The sequence below is a fragment of the Oryx dammah genome, unplaced genomic scaffold (assembly GCF_014754425.2).
Source record: "Oryx dammah isolate SB20612 unplaced genomic scaffold, SCBI_Odam_1.1 HiC_scaffold_23, whole genome shotgun sequence".
Classification (NCBI taxonomy): Eukaryota; Metazoa; Chordata; class Mammalia; order Artiodactyla; family Bovidae; genus Oryx; species Oryx dammah.
This window is the reverse complement of record NW_024070207.1, coordinates 80227248-80244878: the sequence shown is the minus strand read 5'-3', so window position 1 is coordinate 80244878 and position 17631 is coordinate 80227248. Positions and strand designations below refer to the sequence as shown.

The 17631-nt window shown below is 39.2% G+C and overlaps 1 protein-coding gene across 3 annotated transcripts in view; it reads right to left on the bottom strand.

The window, feature by feature from the left end:
- Positions 1 to 16404, bottom strand: part of CCNB3 (cyclin B3) — a 36342-nt gene extending 19938 nt beyond the window's left edge. The window contains exons 1-6 of one of the 3 annotated variants that reach the window (XM_040265982.1): positions 16279 to 16404; positions 13933 to 14019; positions 9708 to 9838; positions 5396 to 8150; positions 4512 to 4610; positions 2629 to 2721 (exon numbers count right to left, since the gene is read on the bottom strand). In XM_040265982.1, the coding sequence (XP_040121916.1) occupies positions 2629 to 2721; positions 4512 to 4610; positions 5396 to 8150; positions 9708 to 9838; positions 13933 to 14019; positions 16279 to 16371 (3258 nt within the window). In that variant the 5' untranslated portion in view covers positions 16372 to 16404. The remainder of the gene's footprint in view (positions 1 to 2628; positions 2722 to 4511; positions 4611 to 5395; positions 8151 to 9707; positions 9839 to 13932; positions 14020 to 16278) is intronic. The other 2 variants (XM_040265983.1, XM_040265984.1) reach the window with 2 other exon arrangements.
- Positions 16405 to 17631: the final 1227 nt, after the last annotated feature.

The following is a 17631-nucleotide window of genomic DNA, read 5'->3' as shown; positions in this document are numbered from 1 at the left end:
GGCAACCCACTCCAGTATTCTTGACTGGAGAATCCCCATGGACCAAGGAGCCTGGCGGGCTACAGTCCATAGGGTTACAAAGAGTTGGACATGACTGAGTGACTAAGCATAGAAAGATAACATATAAACATTGAACTTTATAAAAATTAAAAACTTTTTCTCTATGAAAGACACAGATTAAAAAAAAACTGGTGTGATATATTTGTAAATCACACATCCAAGAAAGGATTTGTAATCAGAATATATAAGGAACTCTCATAACTTGACACAAAGAAAATAAACTATCCAATTTAAAACTGGGCAAAAGATATAGACATTTCATCAAAAATGATTTCATACAAACAAGTATGTTCAACATTATTAGCCCTTGAGGAAACACAAATTAGAACTATGATGAGATTCCTCTATACATCTATATGGCCAAAGTTTAAAAACAAATAATACTAAGTGCTAACAAGGATGCAGAGCAGCTAGAACTCTCATATATTGCAGGTAAGAATGCAAAATGATAGTCATTCTGTAGCACTTTCTCATTAAGTTAAACATACACTTATCATATGACCCAGAAATCCCACTCCTGGGTGTTGATGTTGGAAATAAAAACTTATATTAACATAAAACCCTGTACATTAATGTTTATAGACATTCTTCTCACAGTCTCAGAAACTGGAAACAACTCAAAATGTCCTTTAATGGGGGAAGGTTTAAACAAACCTTGGTACATCCATACCATGGACTACTACTCAGCAATAAAAAGGAATAAACTGTTGATACACACAACTTGTATAGATCTCAAAGGAATTATGCAACAACTTGTATAGATCTCAAAGGAATTATGCTAAGTGATAAAAGTCAATCCCAAAAGGTTACACAGTATATGATTCCATTTATATAACATTCCTGAAATCACAAAATTACAAAAATGGAAAGCAAATTAGAAGTTTCCAGGGACAGGAAGGTGAGGGGAGGGAGATGGCTGTGGCTGTAAAAGAGTAAAACAAGGGATCATTCTGGTGATGGAACAATTTTGTATCTTAACTGTGGTATGGTGCTTATGAAACTCACATGCGTGATAAAATTATATAGGCTAAACACACACAGAAATAAGAGCATGTAAACTGGTAAAATATAAATAAAGCCTCTGGACCTTGACTGTGATATTATATGACAGTTATGCAAAATGTTACCCCTGGGAGAAACCAGGTAAAGGGTACACAGGACCTCTCTATATACTATTTTTTTTTTTTGCAACTTCTTGTGAAACTATTATACCAAAAGTCAATTTTACTATTTTGAGATATAAAAATTAAAGTTACAAAAGTAATATATATAGGAACACATTTTCTACAACTGTGATTCTCTATCAAAGGTATATATTAGCATGGCTTATGGAACTTAAAAAATATATGATAAGTCTCAGACGGGACCTGGGCATCTGACTCTGTGATCAGTGTACCATTTTTAAAATGGGGGCATAATAAACACACATGAATATTAACACTCTTTGTAGGTTGTGGGATCCTAAGTAATCATAATTTCTTACTTGGCTATAATAAATGTGAATTTTTGTGCAATAAAAGTAACAAAAACTTTTTTTAAAAAATTCAGTTCATTCCAGCTGGTATCTCTAAAGAGTCAGACATGACTTAGCAACTAAACAACAACAAACAACTACTCCTAGTTTCATGCCATCTGTGAATTTGATGAGATGATCTTCTCTGTTCTCATCTATATCATTTATAAAAAATGTCAATCAAAACAAAGTCCACTGGCAGTCTACTAGAAATCTCTTTCTTGTTTGGTCATGATCAGCAATATTTGTAATCAATTTTACTTATTTAAGATCTACTCAGATTCTACTTTATTTAATTTACTATTTTTCATCATTTTGATAGAATGACATTTTCATGCTTTGCTGATATTCAAATATACAATGTCTACCACATTTCCCTGGTTTGTCACTCCAAAGTGAGCCTGAACCATTACTCTGGTATTTAAAGGATATTTAACAATATTACCTTTTCTTCTGCTGAGCACAGACTATGCCTTTTATTTCCTTGCAAACTCCAGAGCAACCCCTTCAATTCTATTCATTCAACAAATATTCACTGACACCTACAACATCCATGTACTATTACACCTTCATTAGTGTAAAGTAATAATTAAGTATTCACAACAATATTCCCTCAACAGTCAACTCTGAACAAACAGCCATCTGCCCTGTTTGGGGCCATACTGTCCTTTCTATACTCATCCCATCCAAAGCTTGAAAGACTTTGTCACTGACCGTTATCCAATCACTACATATACTTTTACAAGATTTTGAGAATGACTGAACTACCATACCATGATTACCTTTCCTAGAAATCTCTCTCCTTCCACTGGGTTCTCACAGTGTCTTATTAATAGCATTCTTATATTACTTAGTATATTCTACTTTGTATTATTCTTATCTGCCTGCATGTCTTATCTTGTCCCCTAGGTCATAAGCTTCCTGAGGGCAGGAATCCTGGCTTATTCAGCTCTGGAGACCCAGTAAATTTTACTCTTGTTTGAGACCTGGCAATGCTGAGTGAATAATCAATAAAGAGAATAGCAGCCCCTTAAGGCAGCAGCTGTCAGGCTTACCTGCACCTCCACCAACCAGTCCACAAGAATGGCCCTCATGTCACTGTCGATATCAGTCTGCCTGGTCATATATTTTTTAAGTTTAAACTTTTCCTGGCAGTAAGAAAGAAATATTAACAGATAAACTCTTCTTGTAGTTCAAAATTATAACTTAGGAAAAGCTATAAGCAACTAATATCTAAAAACAAATTATAACTTAATTTCTTCACAGTTCTAACTCATTATTTTTAGCTGGTATCAAATAGAGGCAGAACAAAGTATCCTTTCCCAGACAAGGTCAGTTATCCTTGGGAAATGAACACACATGATATTCAAGTGTCAGGGTGGATATTGTGGAGTCTAGCAGAATATGAAATATAGGCAGGAATACTCCTATGACTATAGATGAATACCAACAAGATTCTGCCCCTTCTTTGCAATTCAATCAAAAGCATGATACAATGCTGTATAGAGGAGTCGTTCTCAAACTTTAACATACATATTTGAAAGATACTTGAGGATCTTTCCTTACTCCTTCAAAGACGCTTACTCCTTGGAAGAAAAGTTATGACCAACCCAGATAGCATATTGAAAAGCAGAGACATTACTTTGCCAAGAAAGGTCAGTCTAGTCAAGGCTATGGTTTTTCCAGTGGTCATGTATAGATGTGAGAGTTGGACTGTGAAGAAAGCTGAGTGCCGAAGAACTGATGCTTTTGAACTGTGGTGTTGGAGAAGACTCTTGAGAGTCCCTTGGACTGCAAGGAGATCCAACCAGTCCATTCTGAAGGAGATCAACCCTGGGATTTCTTTGGAAGGAATGATGCTAAAGCTGAAGCTCCAGTACTTTGGCCACCTCATGCGAAGAGTTGACTCATTGGAAAAGACTGATGCTGGGAGAGATTGGGGGCAGGAGGAGTAGGGGACGACAGAGGATGAGATGGCTGGATGGCATCACTGACTCGATGGACGCGAGTCTGAGTGAACTCTGGGAGTTGGTGATGGACAGGGAGACCTGGCATGCTGCAATTCATGGGGTCGCAAAGAGTCGGACATGACTGAGCAACTGAACTGAACTGAGATCTTTAAAATATACAAAGTCTGGGGTGAGGTTAGGTTTCTGCATTTCTAACAAGATCTTAAGTGAAACGAATACTGCCGAGCTAAGGCCCACACTTTTAGTATAGCAAAATTATCTCTTGATTCTTCCAAGATATACTAGACAAAGTACAGGCTCTGGAGTCAGTTCATCTATTACCATGTCTCTAGAGAGAAGATGAGACATTCATCATTCCTTTTATGAATGGCCTGCTAAAATTCTAGTTAGTACATAACCCTGGTCCCATCTGTTCCACTGAGAGAGAGAAGAAAATTTGGAATTGATGAACATTAGTGGTAAAGGAGACTGGCAGATTTGAAAGGAGAAAGAAAATTTCACGAGGTTGGAGAGCTGGAACAAAGAGTCTGGTTTTACATGCAATGCCAGAAAACTGCATAGAGAAGGGGAAAGATCTCTTAAGTCACTCAGAAAGAGCTTGCTTGACAATTTTTGAGATTACCTCCTAAGCAATTGGTGCGGGCTTATGGTTTCTAAGGTAATCAGACTCTAGTTCATATCCCAGATCTACTACACACTAGTTGTTTTGACTGAGCAGTTTCCCCCAACTATAAAAATGAGATAGTAATACCTACCATCACGAAGCTATTGGGAGAATTAAGCAAGATAATGTTTATAAATCCTTTAGCACAATGTTTAACTCACAGTATGCTACCAGGACACATCAGCTGCTACTGTTATTATTTTCCTCATCATTATTATCTCCCCTTTAAAGCTGCATTTGAAAGATGTATGGTAAGGAAATGAGAACTGGAAAATCATTTCCCCTCACCCCATCCCCTACATACCTCTCTTTTCTTCATGTAAGTGAAGATATCCTTAGCATATACTGAGCTGAAAAGTGGGTCGCTGCAGTCTATATCAGTATTCCCCAGTGGGATCATCTGCTTGGAAATCATCAAAAAGACATATTAGGAAAAAGATTCCAAGAGAAGCTTAGCACACACACATAAAAAATTACTCTTTTCTTCCCACTTTTATCTTCAGCTCAAGCCTTTGCCCTGTAATCTGCATACTGTTGAGTAACCAAGAAATACTTAATCCTTGTACATACCTGCTCTGCCCTAAGAACCAGGCACTATTATTAGAGGTAAGCACAAGATTCTCCAAGAAAGACATTGTGATCTTACAATCTTCCAGCTTATGTCACCTGTTATGTTTCAATGCTTTGATCAGGCCCAGTTCATCTTGTTAGCCTTTTCCTCCCTTCTATACCTTTAACCAGGTTATTTTGCCTACATCCAGGTTGTTTCTCCTCCCAGGTACCAAACCTCATCTCATTTTCCTTCTAATTTACAATTTATAAACCATCTTCCTTGGAAGATGCCTCTGTGAATTTAACTCATCTTTAGCTAAGGTCCTATGTAATGCAGATTGCAATTACTAAGAAAGGCAATTTCCTGAAATTATCTAACCACTACTGAAATACACACACATACACAGAGTATTCCAGACCCTTGCGGGTGTCCCTGAATAAATACTTTCTAGTGGCTCAGGTATATCACTATGCCAATCATGAAGTCAAGAGATTCTACAAGGCCAGTTTGGTTTAATATCACTTACTATATACAACTCAATTGCTTAGGAAGGCAAAAAAAACTCTTTGCTAGCAGCCACCTCCAAGACAAAAAAGAACACTTCATCTAATTTAAGAATAAAGAAAGCAGAATACCTCCTGCTGTGATCTCTTGTCACAAGATGAGAAAGGTTTATCGGAATTGGATTCACAAGTACTGGACTTGCTTATGGTACTGCAAGACATGGTGATGGTGTTGGACAAGCCTGTTCCAGATTCAGGGGTGGTGGTGGACACATCTGGGCTGCTTTCAATTTGGAAGGTGCAATCTTTGAGAAAGGGGTCTTCTTTGTGAGAGAGAGTCTTTTGCAAGGTCAATGGCTCCTTCCAGACAGCCTCCTTCTCAATCGTGGAATTCTCCTGCAAGGCCAAGGACTCCCTCAGGATGGTCTCCTTTTCAATGCTGGGCTTCTCCTGCAAGGCCTGTGGCTGCTTAATAATGCACTCCTCTTCACTGGTGATGTTTTCTTGCAAGGTCGACTGCTTTTTCAAGAGGAACACCTCCCCCTGCTTCTTAAAAGATGATTGTCCCTCTATGCTGGCTGCTGCCTCGGGGGAGAAGTTTTCCTTCAGAACCAATGGTTTCTCGAAAAAGAATTTCTCTCCAGTGGTGCTTTTCTTCTGAAAAGCCAACTGCATCTTCAAGAAGTCCACTTTGGTATCAGTCTTCTGCAAGACCAAGGACTTCTCCATGGTCAACAGTTCTTTGACATATGATTCTTCTTTAGTGGCGATATTCTCCTGTAAGGTCAATGGCTTCTTTGAGAGGGACACCTGTTGCAGAGAGGTGTGTTTCTCTTTCAATACAGATGGATCCTGGAAGAGGAGCCCCTCTTCAGTTGTAGATTTTTTTTTTAAGGGCAACAACTTCTTAAAGAGTGACTCCTCTTCAGAGGTGGTCTTCTCTATGACCGTGTTCCACTGAGTAATTTGCCTCATTTTTGGAGATAATGTTGTCTTGGTAAGAACTGCCTCATCAGTTGAAGACTTCTTCCTAGGTGATACTGGCATCATAAAGGAATTCTTACCAATCATATTCTGCAACCCCAACAGTTCTTGCCAGATAGACATTATTGTTTGAGCGGCACACGTTTGCTTCATTAAAGATAATGACTCCTCGGTAGAGACTGCCACATTTGTGGTCTGTGTCTTCCTAAATGACAGTGGCTCCATAAGAAATTCATCTTTACTGTCTATTCTCTCCTGTAATGCCCATGGCTTTTTCAAAGGGGCCACATCCCCCTGAGTGGTGTGCTTCTCTTGCAGTGCAGATGGTTCCTTCAAGAGGGACTCCACCTCAGTGACAGGCTCCTTAATGAGTGATTTCTCTTCAGAAATGGTCTGCAATACTAGTGGCTTGATCAAACAGGACTTACCCTGAGTAGTACACTTCTTTAAAGATAACAGCATATTGGTGGAGGTTGCCTCCCCAATGGTAAACTTCTTAAAAGTCAAAGTCTCCTTTTTAAGTGATTCCTCCTCAGCTGGAGTCTTTTGCAAGACCAAGGGCTTCTTCAAGATGGATGCCTCCTCTAGAATGGTGTGCTTCTCCTGCAATGCTGATGGCTCTTGGAAAAGGGATTCCTTAGTGGTAGGCAGCTTCTTAAAGGGTAATGGCTCCTTAACGAGTGACTTCTCTTCAGATGTGACCTTCTGCAATACTAGTGGATTCTTCAAGTGGTACATCTTCCCCTGAGTAGCACACTTCCTCTTTAAAGGTAGTGGCTTCTTGGGAAGTGTTGCCTCCTTAGTAGTATGAGCCTTCCTAAAGGAAAGTGGCTCCATAAGAAAATCATCTTCATCATCTTTCTTCTGCAATGCCCATGGCTTCTTCAAAAGTGTCACTGCTCCATCTTCGGTATGCTTCTCTTGCAACACTGAGAGGTCCTGGAAGAGGGACTCCTCCTTAGGGGTAGGCTTCTTTTTAAAGGACAGTAACTGGCTAGTGAGTGCCTTCTCTCCAGAGGTGGTCTTGTTCACGTAGGTCATCTTTCTCTTCCCCTGAGTAGTGCACTTTTTCTTTAAAGATAATGGCCTCATGGTGAAGGTTGTCTCCTCAGTGGTAGATTGCTTCTTAAAAGCCAATGGTTCCTTAGAAAGTGATTTCTCTTCAGTGTCAATCTTCTCCTGAAAGGCCAATGATTTCTTTAAGATGGATATTTCTTGTTCAGAGGTGTGCTTCTCTTGCAATGCAGGTGGCTCCTGGAAAAAGGACTCCTTCTCAGCAGTAGGCTTGCTCTTAAAAGACTCCTTAGTGAGTGGCTTTTCTTCAGAGGTGGTCTTCTGCAGTACTAGAGGATTTTCCCTATAGGACATCTTCCTCTGAGTGGTATACTTTTTCTTTAAAGATGATAATGGGTTGGTGAACGTTGCTTCCTCAGTTTTAGGCTTCTTCCTAATATTCTGGAGCTCCATAAAGGAAGAATCCTCTTCAACACTGACGTCCTGCAAGGCCAGCGCCTCACCCAAGCAAGACTGTTTTCCCTGATATTGGCATGTATTCTTTAAGGATAATGTCCTGTTGGTGATGGCTGCCTCCCCGGTTTTACGCTTCTTCCCAAAAGTCATTGGCTGTACATCACTGTCACTCTTCCCCTGCAAGGACAGTGGCTTCTTCAAGAGGGACATTACCTCCTGATTTGTGTACTTCTTTGAAGATAATGACCTCTTCGTGAGGACTGCATCCTCAGAAGTGGGTTTCTCTTTTAAAATGAATGGCTCTTTGAAAATAGATGCTTCCTCAGTATTGGGTGTCTTGGAGCTGGTAGACATATCTAGAGTGAGCAGATTATCTGTAATGTATGGCACCATGGTGGTTGAGACTATTATTGGTGAGAGTTCTACCGTACATCTGCAAAGGAAACAATGTCTGGGTGAGAAGAATGTAGTTCCTAGAATCCTTACCTATCATTTCATTTTGTCACTACACTTACTAAATGTATGGAAAGGGAAAGGACTGCAACCCCAAGAGACAGACTAGAGGGTAAAAATCAATGGGTAACATAGTAAATCTATTAAGTAGCATAGTGTATAGTTTCTATGATCTAGGGCCTCACACTTTTCTAAAAAAATTCCCCCTGAAATCCTTATCTTGCTTTTTCATATATGACTTATTACCTTTATTTATATAAAAAGGCTTTTATTATAATACTTAGCACATTGTATGAGTGATTTGCTTATGTATCAATTTCTCTCACTAGCTGCATTTGTCTTTGTCTATCAGCACTAGGCATCTGGTGAAATTCAGATTGAAATTAATATTGTTTGAAGGCTTATGAGAGACTATTACAAGAGAGAGGCTTATAAAAGGCTTATGAAAGCTTATAAGAGAAAGTTGGTCTGGTACTTCATGTTCATGGTATCTAGTCATATTCCCTTCACCCTAGGCTATTCACAAGATGCTTTCCCAGTGAAGGTAATAAAAAGACCAAAATAAACATTTGTTGACATGTGTCAGATGCAAAGCTTTGTTTTGAATAGGACTTCACTTCAATTAGAATGATTAACCTGGTGTGACCAAATCACTGGATGACTAGAAATCAGAACAAGAAAAGAGAATTATTGGTAAATATAATCAATCTGAACAAAAGTACCTCAAAAAACTAGATATTATATGATTCCATTTATATGAATCATCTAGAGACATATCCATGGAGGTATATCCATAACAGATAGTAGACTGGTGAGTGTCTGGAGCTGGGAAGGGGTGGGGAGGAAGATAGAAAGGGGGACTGGGAAATCTATTCTTCCTAAAAGAAATAATTCCCACTGGAATGAGGAGAGGATATAGAAAGGTCTTACTCCACTTTCTAACTCTTCTTCCGATAAAAATTTTCCAAGGAGTAAATCCTTTTCCCAAATCCTAGGTGAGAATACTCATATCTACTTGCAGAACCTGTGATCAGTTCCCTAAAAACAGCTGGAAAATACACATTTTTGGCCTAAGGAGACAGTAATTTCTCTAGAGTAACAAGAAACAAGCCTCCCCCTAAGGCTTCTTATGGGATAAGCAGACTGGCAAGCTATTAATCGGCTGCTGAGAATCCCCTGAAAATTGGCTCCACACTCTCAAGCCCAGACTTGCTCAATCAGGGACTGAATCACCAAAAGAGAGAAAATATGAACACAAGATCTCTTGGCAAATTCCTCAATGACAACAGCTCTTTCAATATGCACACAACAGGGGGTGAGGGGCAGAGGGAGGGAGGGAGGGAGGGACACAGGAGGGAGAGACAAGAGGCCTGAAATTCTTTAGCAACTTAGACCATCTACGCACCCAGGGTTAATATAGTACTCACCACTGTGGCTCACTAACAATGTTCTCAATGGGAACAAAAGGCAGTCAAAAGGATGTCACTCCCTCTCCTTTACCATCTAAAGCAATGCCCTCTGAGTTCCCTCTACTCACTTTTTTATATTCATCTTATTGTTTTCAGGCAACCTATTAGCGGATGTGTTCCCGTTTCTCTTCTTGGAAGTATCTTTAACAAACTCATTACTGGCTTCCTTCTTGGGCTGGACAGGTTGACTTTGAGGAGCCTGCAAAAAAAGGCGGTGGGGGGTGGCGGTGGGGAGTAGTCAGGAGAAGGAAGCAAGGAAATGGAGAGAGAAAACTTCACTTTCAAGATATATAGAATATAGTGCTGATCTCCATACTGGCTGGCAAATTCCCAAAAAGATATTTTGTAAACCTCACATTCCATTTTGACCCCATAAGACGTTCATAGGGGGAAAAAGACCACATAACTGTCTTTGCTGCCTGAGAATGCCAAGATCAACTAGCGTTTCAGGGCAGACCTCTAACACATCACTATCTGTGATACATCTATCCCATCCCACTGAGGGGATATTTATTTAACATGGGGCTCTGAGGAGCTCCACCAAAAACTCTAATCATGACTAATTCTATTAAACAGTAGAAGAAATCATGGGACTGTGAATAACAACAACAAAAAAAATCATTTTAAAGGTTATGCCTTTAAAATAAAACAAACTGAATCTAATTATATTCCAAATAAATACCATAACCACACTGAAGGACAAAAGAAAGAAAACAGAAGAAAATACAAGAAACAGCTAATCCAAGTAAACACAGACTATATACCCTCAATATATACATCCTCAATCAGGATGGGTTTGTGGGGCGGTAGGGAATATCACAAATAAATCTGGAACTCTTTTTAATAGGTGAGTTTATTATGGTAGTGTGGAAGAAGTAATTCTGAAACTTTTAGATGTATTATAGTATTGGGTAAATATGTTGATGATCTTAGGAACCATGGTTCTCACTGTAAAGAAGGAACATACAAATATGGATTGAGGAATATAAGAAAGAATCTTGTGCATTGGAATGGGAGCTGTGTAGACTCATAATTTCTTACACAGGTATATGTATATATATAGGAGTGTGTGTTACTTGTATATATAGATATATGTGTGTGTGTGCATATCTTTAAGTACAGATATGTATGTATGTATAATGTATATGTGGGCTCCCCTGGTGGCTCAGCAGTAAAGAATCCGCCTGCCAATGCAGGAGTCCCAGTTTCATGCCTGGGTCAGGAAGATCCCTTGGAGAAGGAAATGGCAACCCACTCCAGTTTTCTTGCCTGGAGAATCCCATGGACAGAGAAGCCATGGAAGGCTACAGTCCATGGGGTCACAAAGAGCTGGACATGAATTAGTGACTAAAAGAACAACAAATATATATATTACATCCAGATATTTCCTAACTCTCTGCAGAAAGAGCAGAAAAAGCAGATACCCCAGTAGCACAGCTAGCACTGAGATCTTGGTCTCTAGTCCTATTCCCCACTCAAATGAGCAAGAATTCTTTGGAAAAACAGTTGACTCCCTGTCTGAGATAAAAATAGGCACATGATGAGTCTGAGACATCCTGTTATGCTGGAACGAAAATGCTAAAAAAAAATGATGAGAGTATGTCACAAAGACACAGTAATTAGATTCAAGGGGACCCTAGTGGCCAATTTGAACACCAAAATAACATAATAATGAACAACAAACCACTGAAAAATAAAAATTCTTAAGTCTATATTAATAATAAATAGGGAAGAAGGGAAGGCTCTGCTTATAGAATGCCAAAGGCAGATTGGTAAATGGGGAGCAAGAACTACAGCTGGAAAAATCACCATAAAGACTGGGTTAGGCAAAAATCATCAATGGATACTAAATCTAGGGGGCATGTTGATGAGAAGCAGTTATTTGCAGGCTCCTAAGAGTGTATCCCATAGACTGTTAGTTGCAACAGGGAAAAAAACAGTCATTATACAGCAGAGAAACCAGACAACATCTTGGCTGGGTGATCAAAATTAACCTCACCAATGAGTGACAGATGGATATTGTATGCCTCCAGCTGTGATACCCTAAGGACAGACCATCACCTATACAGTACTCCAGTCAAGTATGTATAACACCAATCTAATCCCATGGACATATTAGAAAAACATAAAATGAGGAATGTTCTATTTTTAAAAGGGGGATTGAGTGGGACTTTATTCTTCAAAAATGTCATAAAAAACAAAGAGAAGCTATGGAAGCATTCCAGATTAAAAGAAGCTAGAGACATGACAAGTAAACAACCCTAGACTGGATCCTTCCCTGGAGGGGGAAAAATGCTTATAACATTGACTTAAAGAAAACTCACAGCAGACTAAATAACTGAAACAGATCACTCCTTTGGCCAGCCAGAACCTCACTGTGGTGAATGCTGAGGAGAAGACAGATATGGGGACATGAAGACACAGTAATACTGACAGGAAGAAGCAAATCATCATAAAGGGAATCCCCAAAATTCAGAGAGAAAGGAGTCCTCAACCCTTAAAGAGGTGAGCTCAGACATCTGCAGAAATGTTCAATCCTGGAATTGTAATGACGGAACTTTCTCTGGAAAGCACCAAAGACAATTCAAAATGAGCAGAACTTGAAGGCAAAAGGGCAAATGGGCTTTCTGAGCTTCTGAAAAGCTAGAGGCAAAGATACTTCCCAGGGATGCCTTGCTTTCCCTACCCTGGAGGAGTATGTGACCTAACAGATGGTGAATTCAGTTGGAGAACCAGGAGAGTCCTAGCATGTATTTCCTATTAATTTGTTTGTTCTTTATCGATGATGACATAAATTTCACAAATAAAAAAGTACTGAGACACAACAGGAAAGCTTCTCATATGCTGTTAGAACTTTTCTTTGCACTGCCATCAGGAACTCTGGAGGCCAAGGGAAGCTACGCTAAGATAGGCTGCATCTGCTCCTGACTTATGTGGCTACCTTATCTCAACAAAGTTTCAAGAGCCATGGTAAAATAAGTCAGGAAATGAATCTAACTTTACAGGTCTGTGTGGGAGGCAGCTCTTTCAACCAGTATATAGTAAATCTGATTATGCAGGGAAGCTGTAACACAATTACACATGTTGTAATCTGTGTGGGGGAAAGACTGGTTTAACACAAAAGTGGTCACATGGCATCTAAAGAGCAGAGATATAAAGGAGAGAACTTTGCCAATGCTTATCCAACCCTGCCCAAGGCAGTAAAATATTATCTAGTAAATGTAAGAATTCTGGTAGCCACAAAATAACACTCTATTATAGAGGGCAGGACAGACCTCACTAGGGTTCTCTGTATCCTAGATGAAATGGACTTCAAAACCAACACTAGCCATGTCTTCATCTGTAAAGAGGTTATAGTTTTAGTGTCTGCCTCATAGGATTTTATGAGTATTAAGTGGGTGGATACATGGGACAATGCTTAGAATAGTGCCTGCTGCTGCTGCTAAGTTGCTTCAGTCGTGTCAGACTCTGTGCGACCCCGTAGACGGCAGCCCACCAGGCTCTGCCATCCCTGGGATGTGGTAAACACTCAGGAGGTTATCAGTTATTACTGATTTCTAAGACCAAAGGTTATCTATATTCAATTAGTAACATTCTAACTATTAAATTTGATTTTTTGCTAGTACCTTAATAATATCAGAAGGGAGGTAACTTAGAAGTAAACTCAAGAAATCTAGTCACAATTGAGTTTCTAGATATCCTTAGTCGAAAACCAAATCATGGAACTGGGGTCAATGGTTCCGTACATCAGAGGTCAGTTTTGATTGTCACTATGACTGGGATGCTGCTGGAACTTAATGCCAGGGGCCAGGAATGCTGGTTGAATGACTGGGAGTTGCAAGGTGGTGCAACTCCCAGTCATTCAGTCCTACACAGTAGAGAAGCTGTCCTATTCAAAAATGCCCATAGTGCCTGAACTGATAAACACTACCCTAGACTACAATGAACCCATCATAGTATTGACACTTGCCTCCAAGGCCGAGGCAGCCAGTCAAGCCATCTCTGGACTCTACCTAAATGCAAGATTCCATAGTTCTCATACCTGTCTACAATTTCACATCTGATCATCATTCTGTCTGAGGCTTTCAGAGAGCTCCACCAATTAATACAGATGGTATGTGCCAGCAGAAAAGCCCCTACAGTTTCTGAAATTGGGTCACTGATTCCAAATAAAATTGGAATTGGCTCTCAGCATTCTACAGAGGGTCAGGATTTGGTAAACTAGAAAGGTCCCTCAAGGAAGAGGTTGTTTGAACCTTATGCAACACCATAGGATTGAACTAGCATACTCACATTGGTGAGATCTTCAAAAGCTGATCTCTTTTTGAGTGGTCCCTGAGGTGAAGATGGAGATATCTTTCTTGGGTACTTCTCATCTTTCTAAAAAAAGTAAAAAAGGTAAATGAGTATATCCAATTGTGAACAGTCTTTTCAGGGACTTCAGGTCATATTTGGAGCTCAACAGGGAAATGCCTGAATCTCCAAGCAATTGGGAATGCCTATAATAAACCCTAATAAATTACAACAAAAGAAAGTTTTGGCACTCACTGCTGCTTAGAGAGTCCCTGAAGGAGGTAATAATCATTGATGATGGTGACAAGACTGTGAGTAGACAGAACAACCTTCATTGTAACTCTTAAAATGAGCAAAATAGCTTGGTGAAGCTAATTTTCTCTCTTACTCCTCTCATACCTATGGCTATCCTAGCCAAGATTAATCATGACCATCACCACTACCTTGCAACTCCCAGTCATTCATTTAATATGGGCGTTCCCAGGTAAATTAGTTCAATAATTTAACAAAATTTAAGTGTCTCTTATGTTAAGTAGTTGATTTAAGACATTCTCAATAAGGATAATCACACACATACCTAGATACTGATCCAGGATCAGTCCTTTACTAGCGATTGACCTTGGAAAAGTCACTTAATTTCTGAACCTCAATATTCTCATCAGTAAAACTGGAAAGATGATCTACCTTATTTGAGGATCAAATAAGAGAATACATGTTTTTTAAAAGTCTATATAAGCTGTAAATGGGCAGAAATAGTATTTTAAAAATACATGGTCCAATGTGATTTTAAACCTCATAAGGAAAATTCTGTATTTTAAGAAAGGAGTTTGGTAATTCATATTTATCCCTTTTAGCGTATACAAGGGAGGAATGGGGAAAAGGAGGCAGGGTGAATATTTTGGAGCAAAGAAAGCTTTCTTTCTAGCTAGTGTTTATCTGAAATGCCTTATCCCACTACCAAATGAGCAAGACTATCTCTATGGGGTTAAAGGTTAAGGTAAATCACACTGTAGGGTTTCTCTATTCCCTAACAGTTTTTGTTTGGTGAAAGTGTCCTATGTATCAGATTTCCTTTATGAATTGAGAACTCTGCCTTACCTATGTCAGAGAGTTGTTATAATATGAAACAGAACACTGAGGTCAGACCATTTATTTTCTCTGTTTCTCTCTTTACATTATGTACATAACACAGTAAGTGATTAGAAACTTAGAGAATTGGATTCATATTACAATAGACCAATTCTAGTACAGTGGAGCAATTCTGAAAGAGCTGAGAAGAATTGCTTCTGTTTTTTAACTGTTTAAGCTAAGAAATAAGTAAACTGTTAGTCTTTTATCTAGTTCATGATAAACAATCCTAATGGAAATAATTAGCAAAGAATAAATTATTATTTTCTCACAAATTAGCTAAGAAATTAACTATGGTCTGCTATCCCACTCCTACTTAATATTACTGGCAGAAATAACCAGCCCCAAATAAAATTAATGGTGAAACTAAATCCTATAAAATTTATATTTGCAAAATACACCCTGAGAAAGTTGGATTTGGAAAAATAACTGTCACAAAAGAAAATGTACAGTGGCAGAACTCTAATCACAAAATTTGATATGAACAAAAATTTGATCAATATAGCAAATCTTTCTTGCCAAATTTACATAGGAAAAATACACTTGTTTTCCCTAACCTCCGAGAAAACCATTTTAGTGAGACAAAAATGAAAATGATTAGAAAGTGTTTATCTGTGCTGAGAGAAAACCAATCAAGGAAATTAAATTGGCCTAATGATGTTTGCTCCAGGAAACACTTTCTTAGCAACAATTCATCAGTATTAGTAAAATTCTGATTAAAATATGACTGATGGCAAACACAGAACATCACAAGCTCAGAATGTCAATGTCAAACTATTCACAAGGTCAAAACAGCAGGCTCAAAATGGACCCATTCTTCAAATTTAATAGCTGTAAAAAGCATTATAATACATTTGTTGACCTAATCATCATACTCTCCCCAGGATGTACTAAGCAGCCACCTGGCAAGGTGCTTTGAGCCTCTCAGAGAAAATAAGAGTTTAAATGGGACACTAATGAGAACTGAGTATTGTTTGCTTTTGAAAGTTGTGGAGGACACCCTTCATCTTAGCCATGCACTTATGGGAAAGAAGAGTTTATGCTTTCTCTCCAAGTTATAATTTGCTGGTCTCCTCCAACTACAAGGTTTGCCATGCCTTCTCACTTTCTCAGATTAACCACACATATTCCAAAAGATATAGAGGGGAGGATAGGGACTAAGCCAACACAGAAAAGAGGCTAAATGAGACACTATTGGGAGGGACAGCTTGCTCTAACCTTTTCAGATGGTTCATGATCACTGGGCACAATGCTGGATTGAGACTTCCTAGTCTCACGTTTGGAGTGTTCGGGTGGTAGTGGCAGCGGCATTTCTTACAGATTCAGCAGCATCTATCCAAGGCAGGGCTGCAATCAGAAAAAGACCCTTTAAAACATTCACCAGAAACAGCAACGATTCTCTGGAGATCCTTGAGAAAACCCAGTCTTTCTATAACATCCCTAGGAGAAAACAGACTTCAATGTTAGCAGATCTGGGATCAAATCTTGGTTGTACCACCCTTAACCATGGGCAAGTGACTTAACCTCCCTGGGCTTCAATTATCTCATCTGCAAGATGGAGGTAAGTATACGCATCTTTGCAGGGCACTATTCAAATTAAATGAGATATTCTGTGTAAAAAGCCAAGCACAGTGCCTGCTACCTGCTGTGGGTACTGGGACTGTGGCCCAGCCCCTAGCTTAGGCCTAGGAACACTAGAGGAAAATTAACACTTGAAAATAATCAAGAATGTGACAAATCATATAGTATGGAGGCTCACTGCTAGGGTTACTGTTCTTTAAAAGGCATGGGGTCCTGGCCCCAACAATAATGATGCTACAGAGAAGGCAAAAGAATGCACTGCACACACACACATGCAGAATAGGCCAGAGGGTATTCTAGGCTGTATTCAATCAAGAAACTGCAGTCCAGTTTCAGACATCTGGTAAAAAAAAATAAAATCAAAAGATAATACTGGTGGGAAAAAAAAGATAATAGCAGAAGGAACTTACTTGGTGAAATTCATTTGACATATAAAATTTAACAGTCATTACAGAACTTAGGAGAGTGCTACCTCCACCCCACCTCAATGTCGGACCACATTCTATACTCCTTAAGGTTCCTTTAGCTTCTGAGTTCTCAAACTAAACTAAGAACTCACTATCATAACTTATGATATACTTAAGTGTCTTATGTTACTTAAGTGTCTTACAAGCACATTAGGAGGAATCAGTTCTTGAGTATAAGAGAGAGCCTTCCCACTAAGATAAAACTGCTCTTCTGAACCCACCCATATTCAGTCTCAAAGTTCAACGACATTTGACAAAGAACAGGCTTCCATAAGAGAGACCCTCAAGGCAATGCAACAAATTTATGTACAAGATACATCAGGCAATGGAGACAAACACAAATAAATCATGGATCTCATCCTAGAAGTATTCACAGGCACAGCTCTACCAGCAACATATGAATGTGACAAACGATTTAACAACAGCCATCCGGAGAAGGCGATGGCACCCCACTCCAGTACTCTTGCCTGGAAAACTCTATGGATGGAGGAGCCTGGTAGGCTGCAGTCCATGGGGTCGCTAG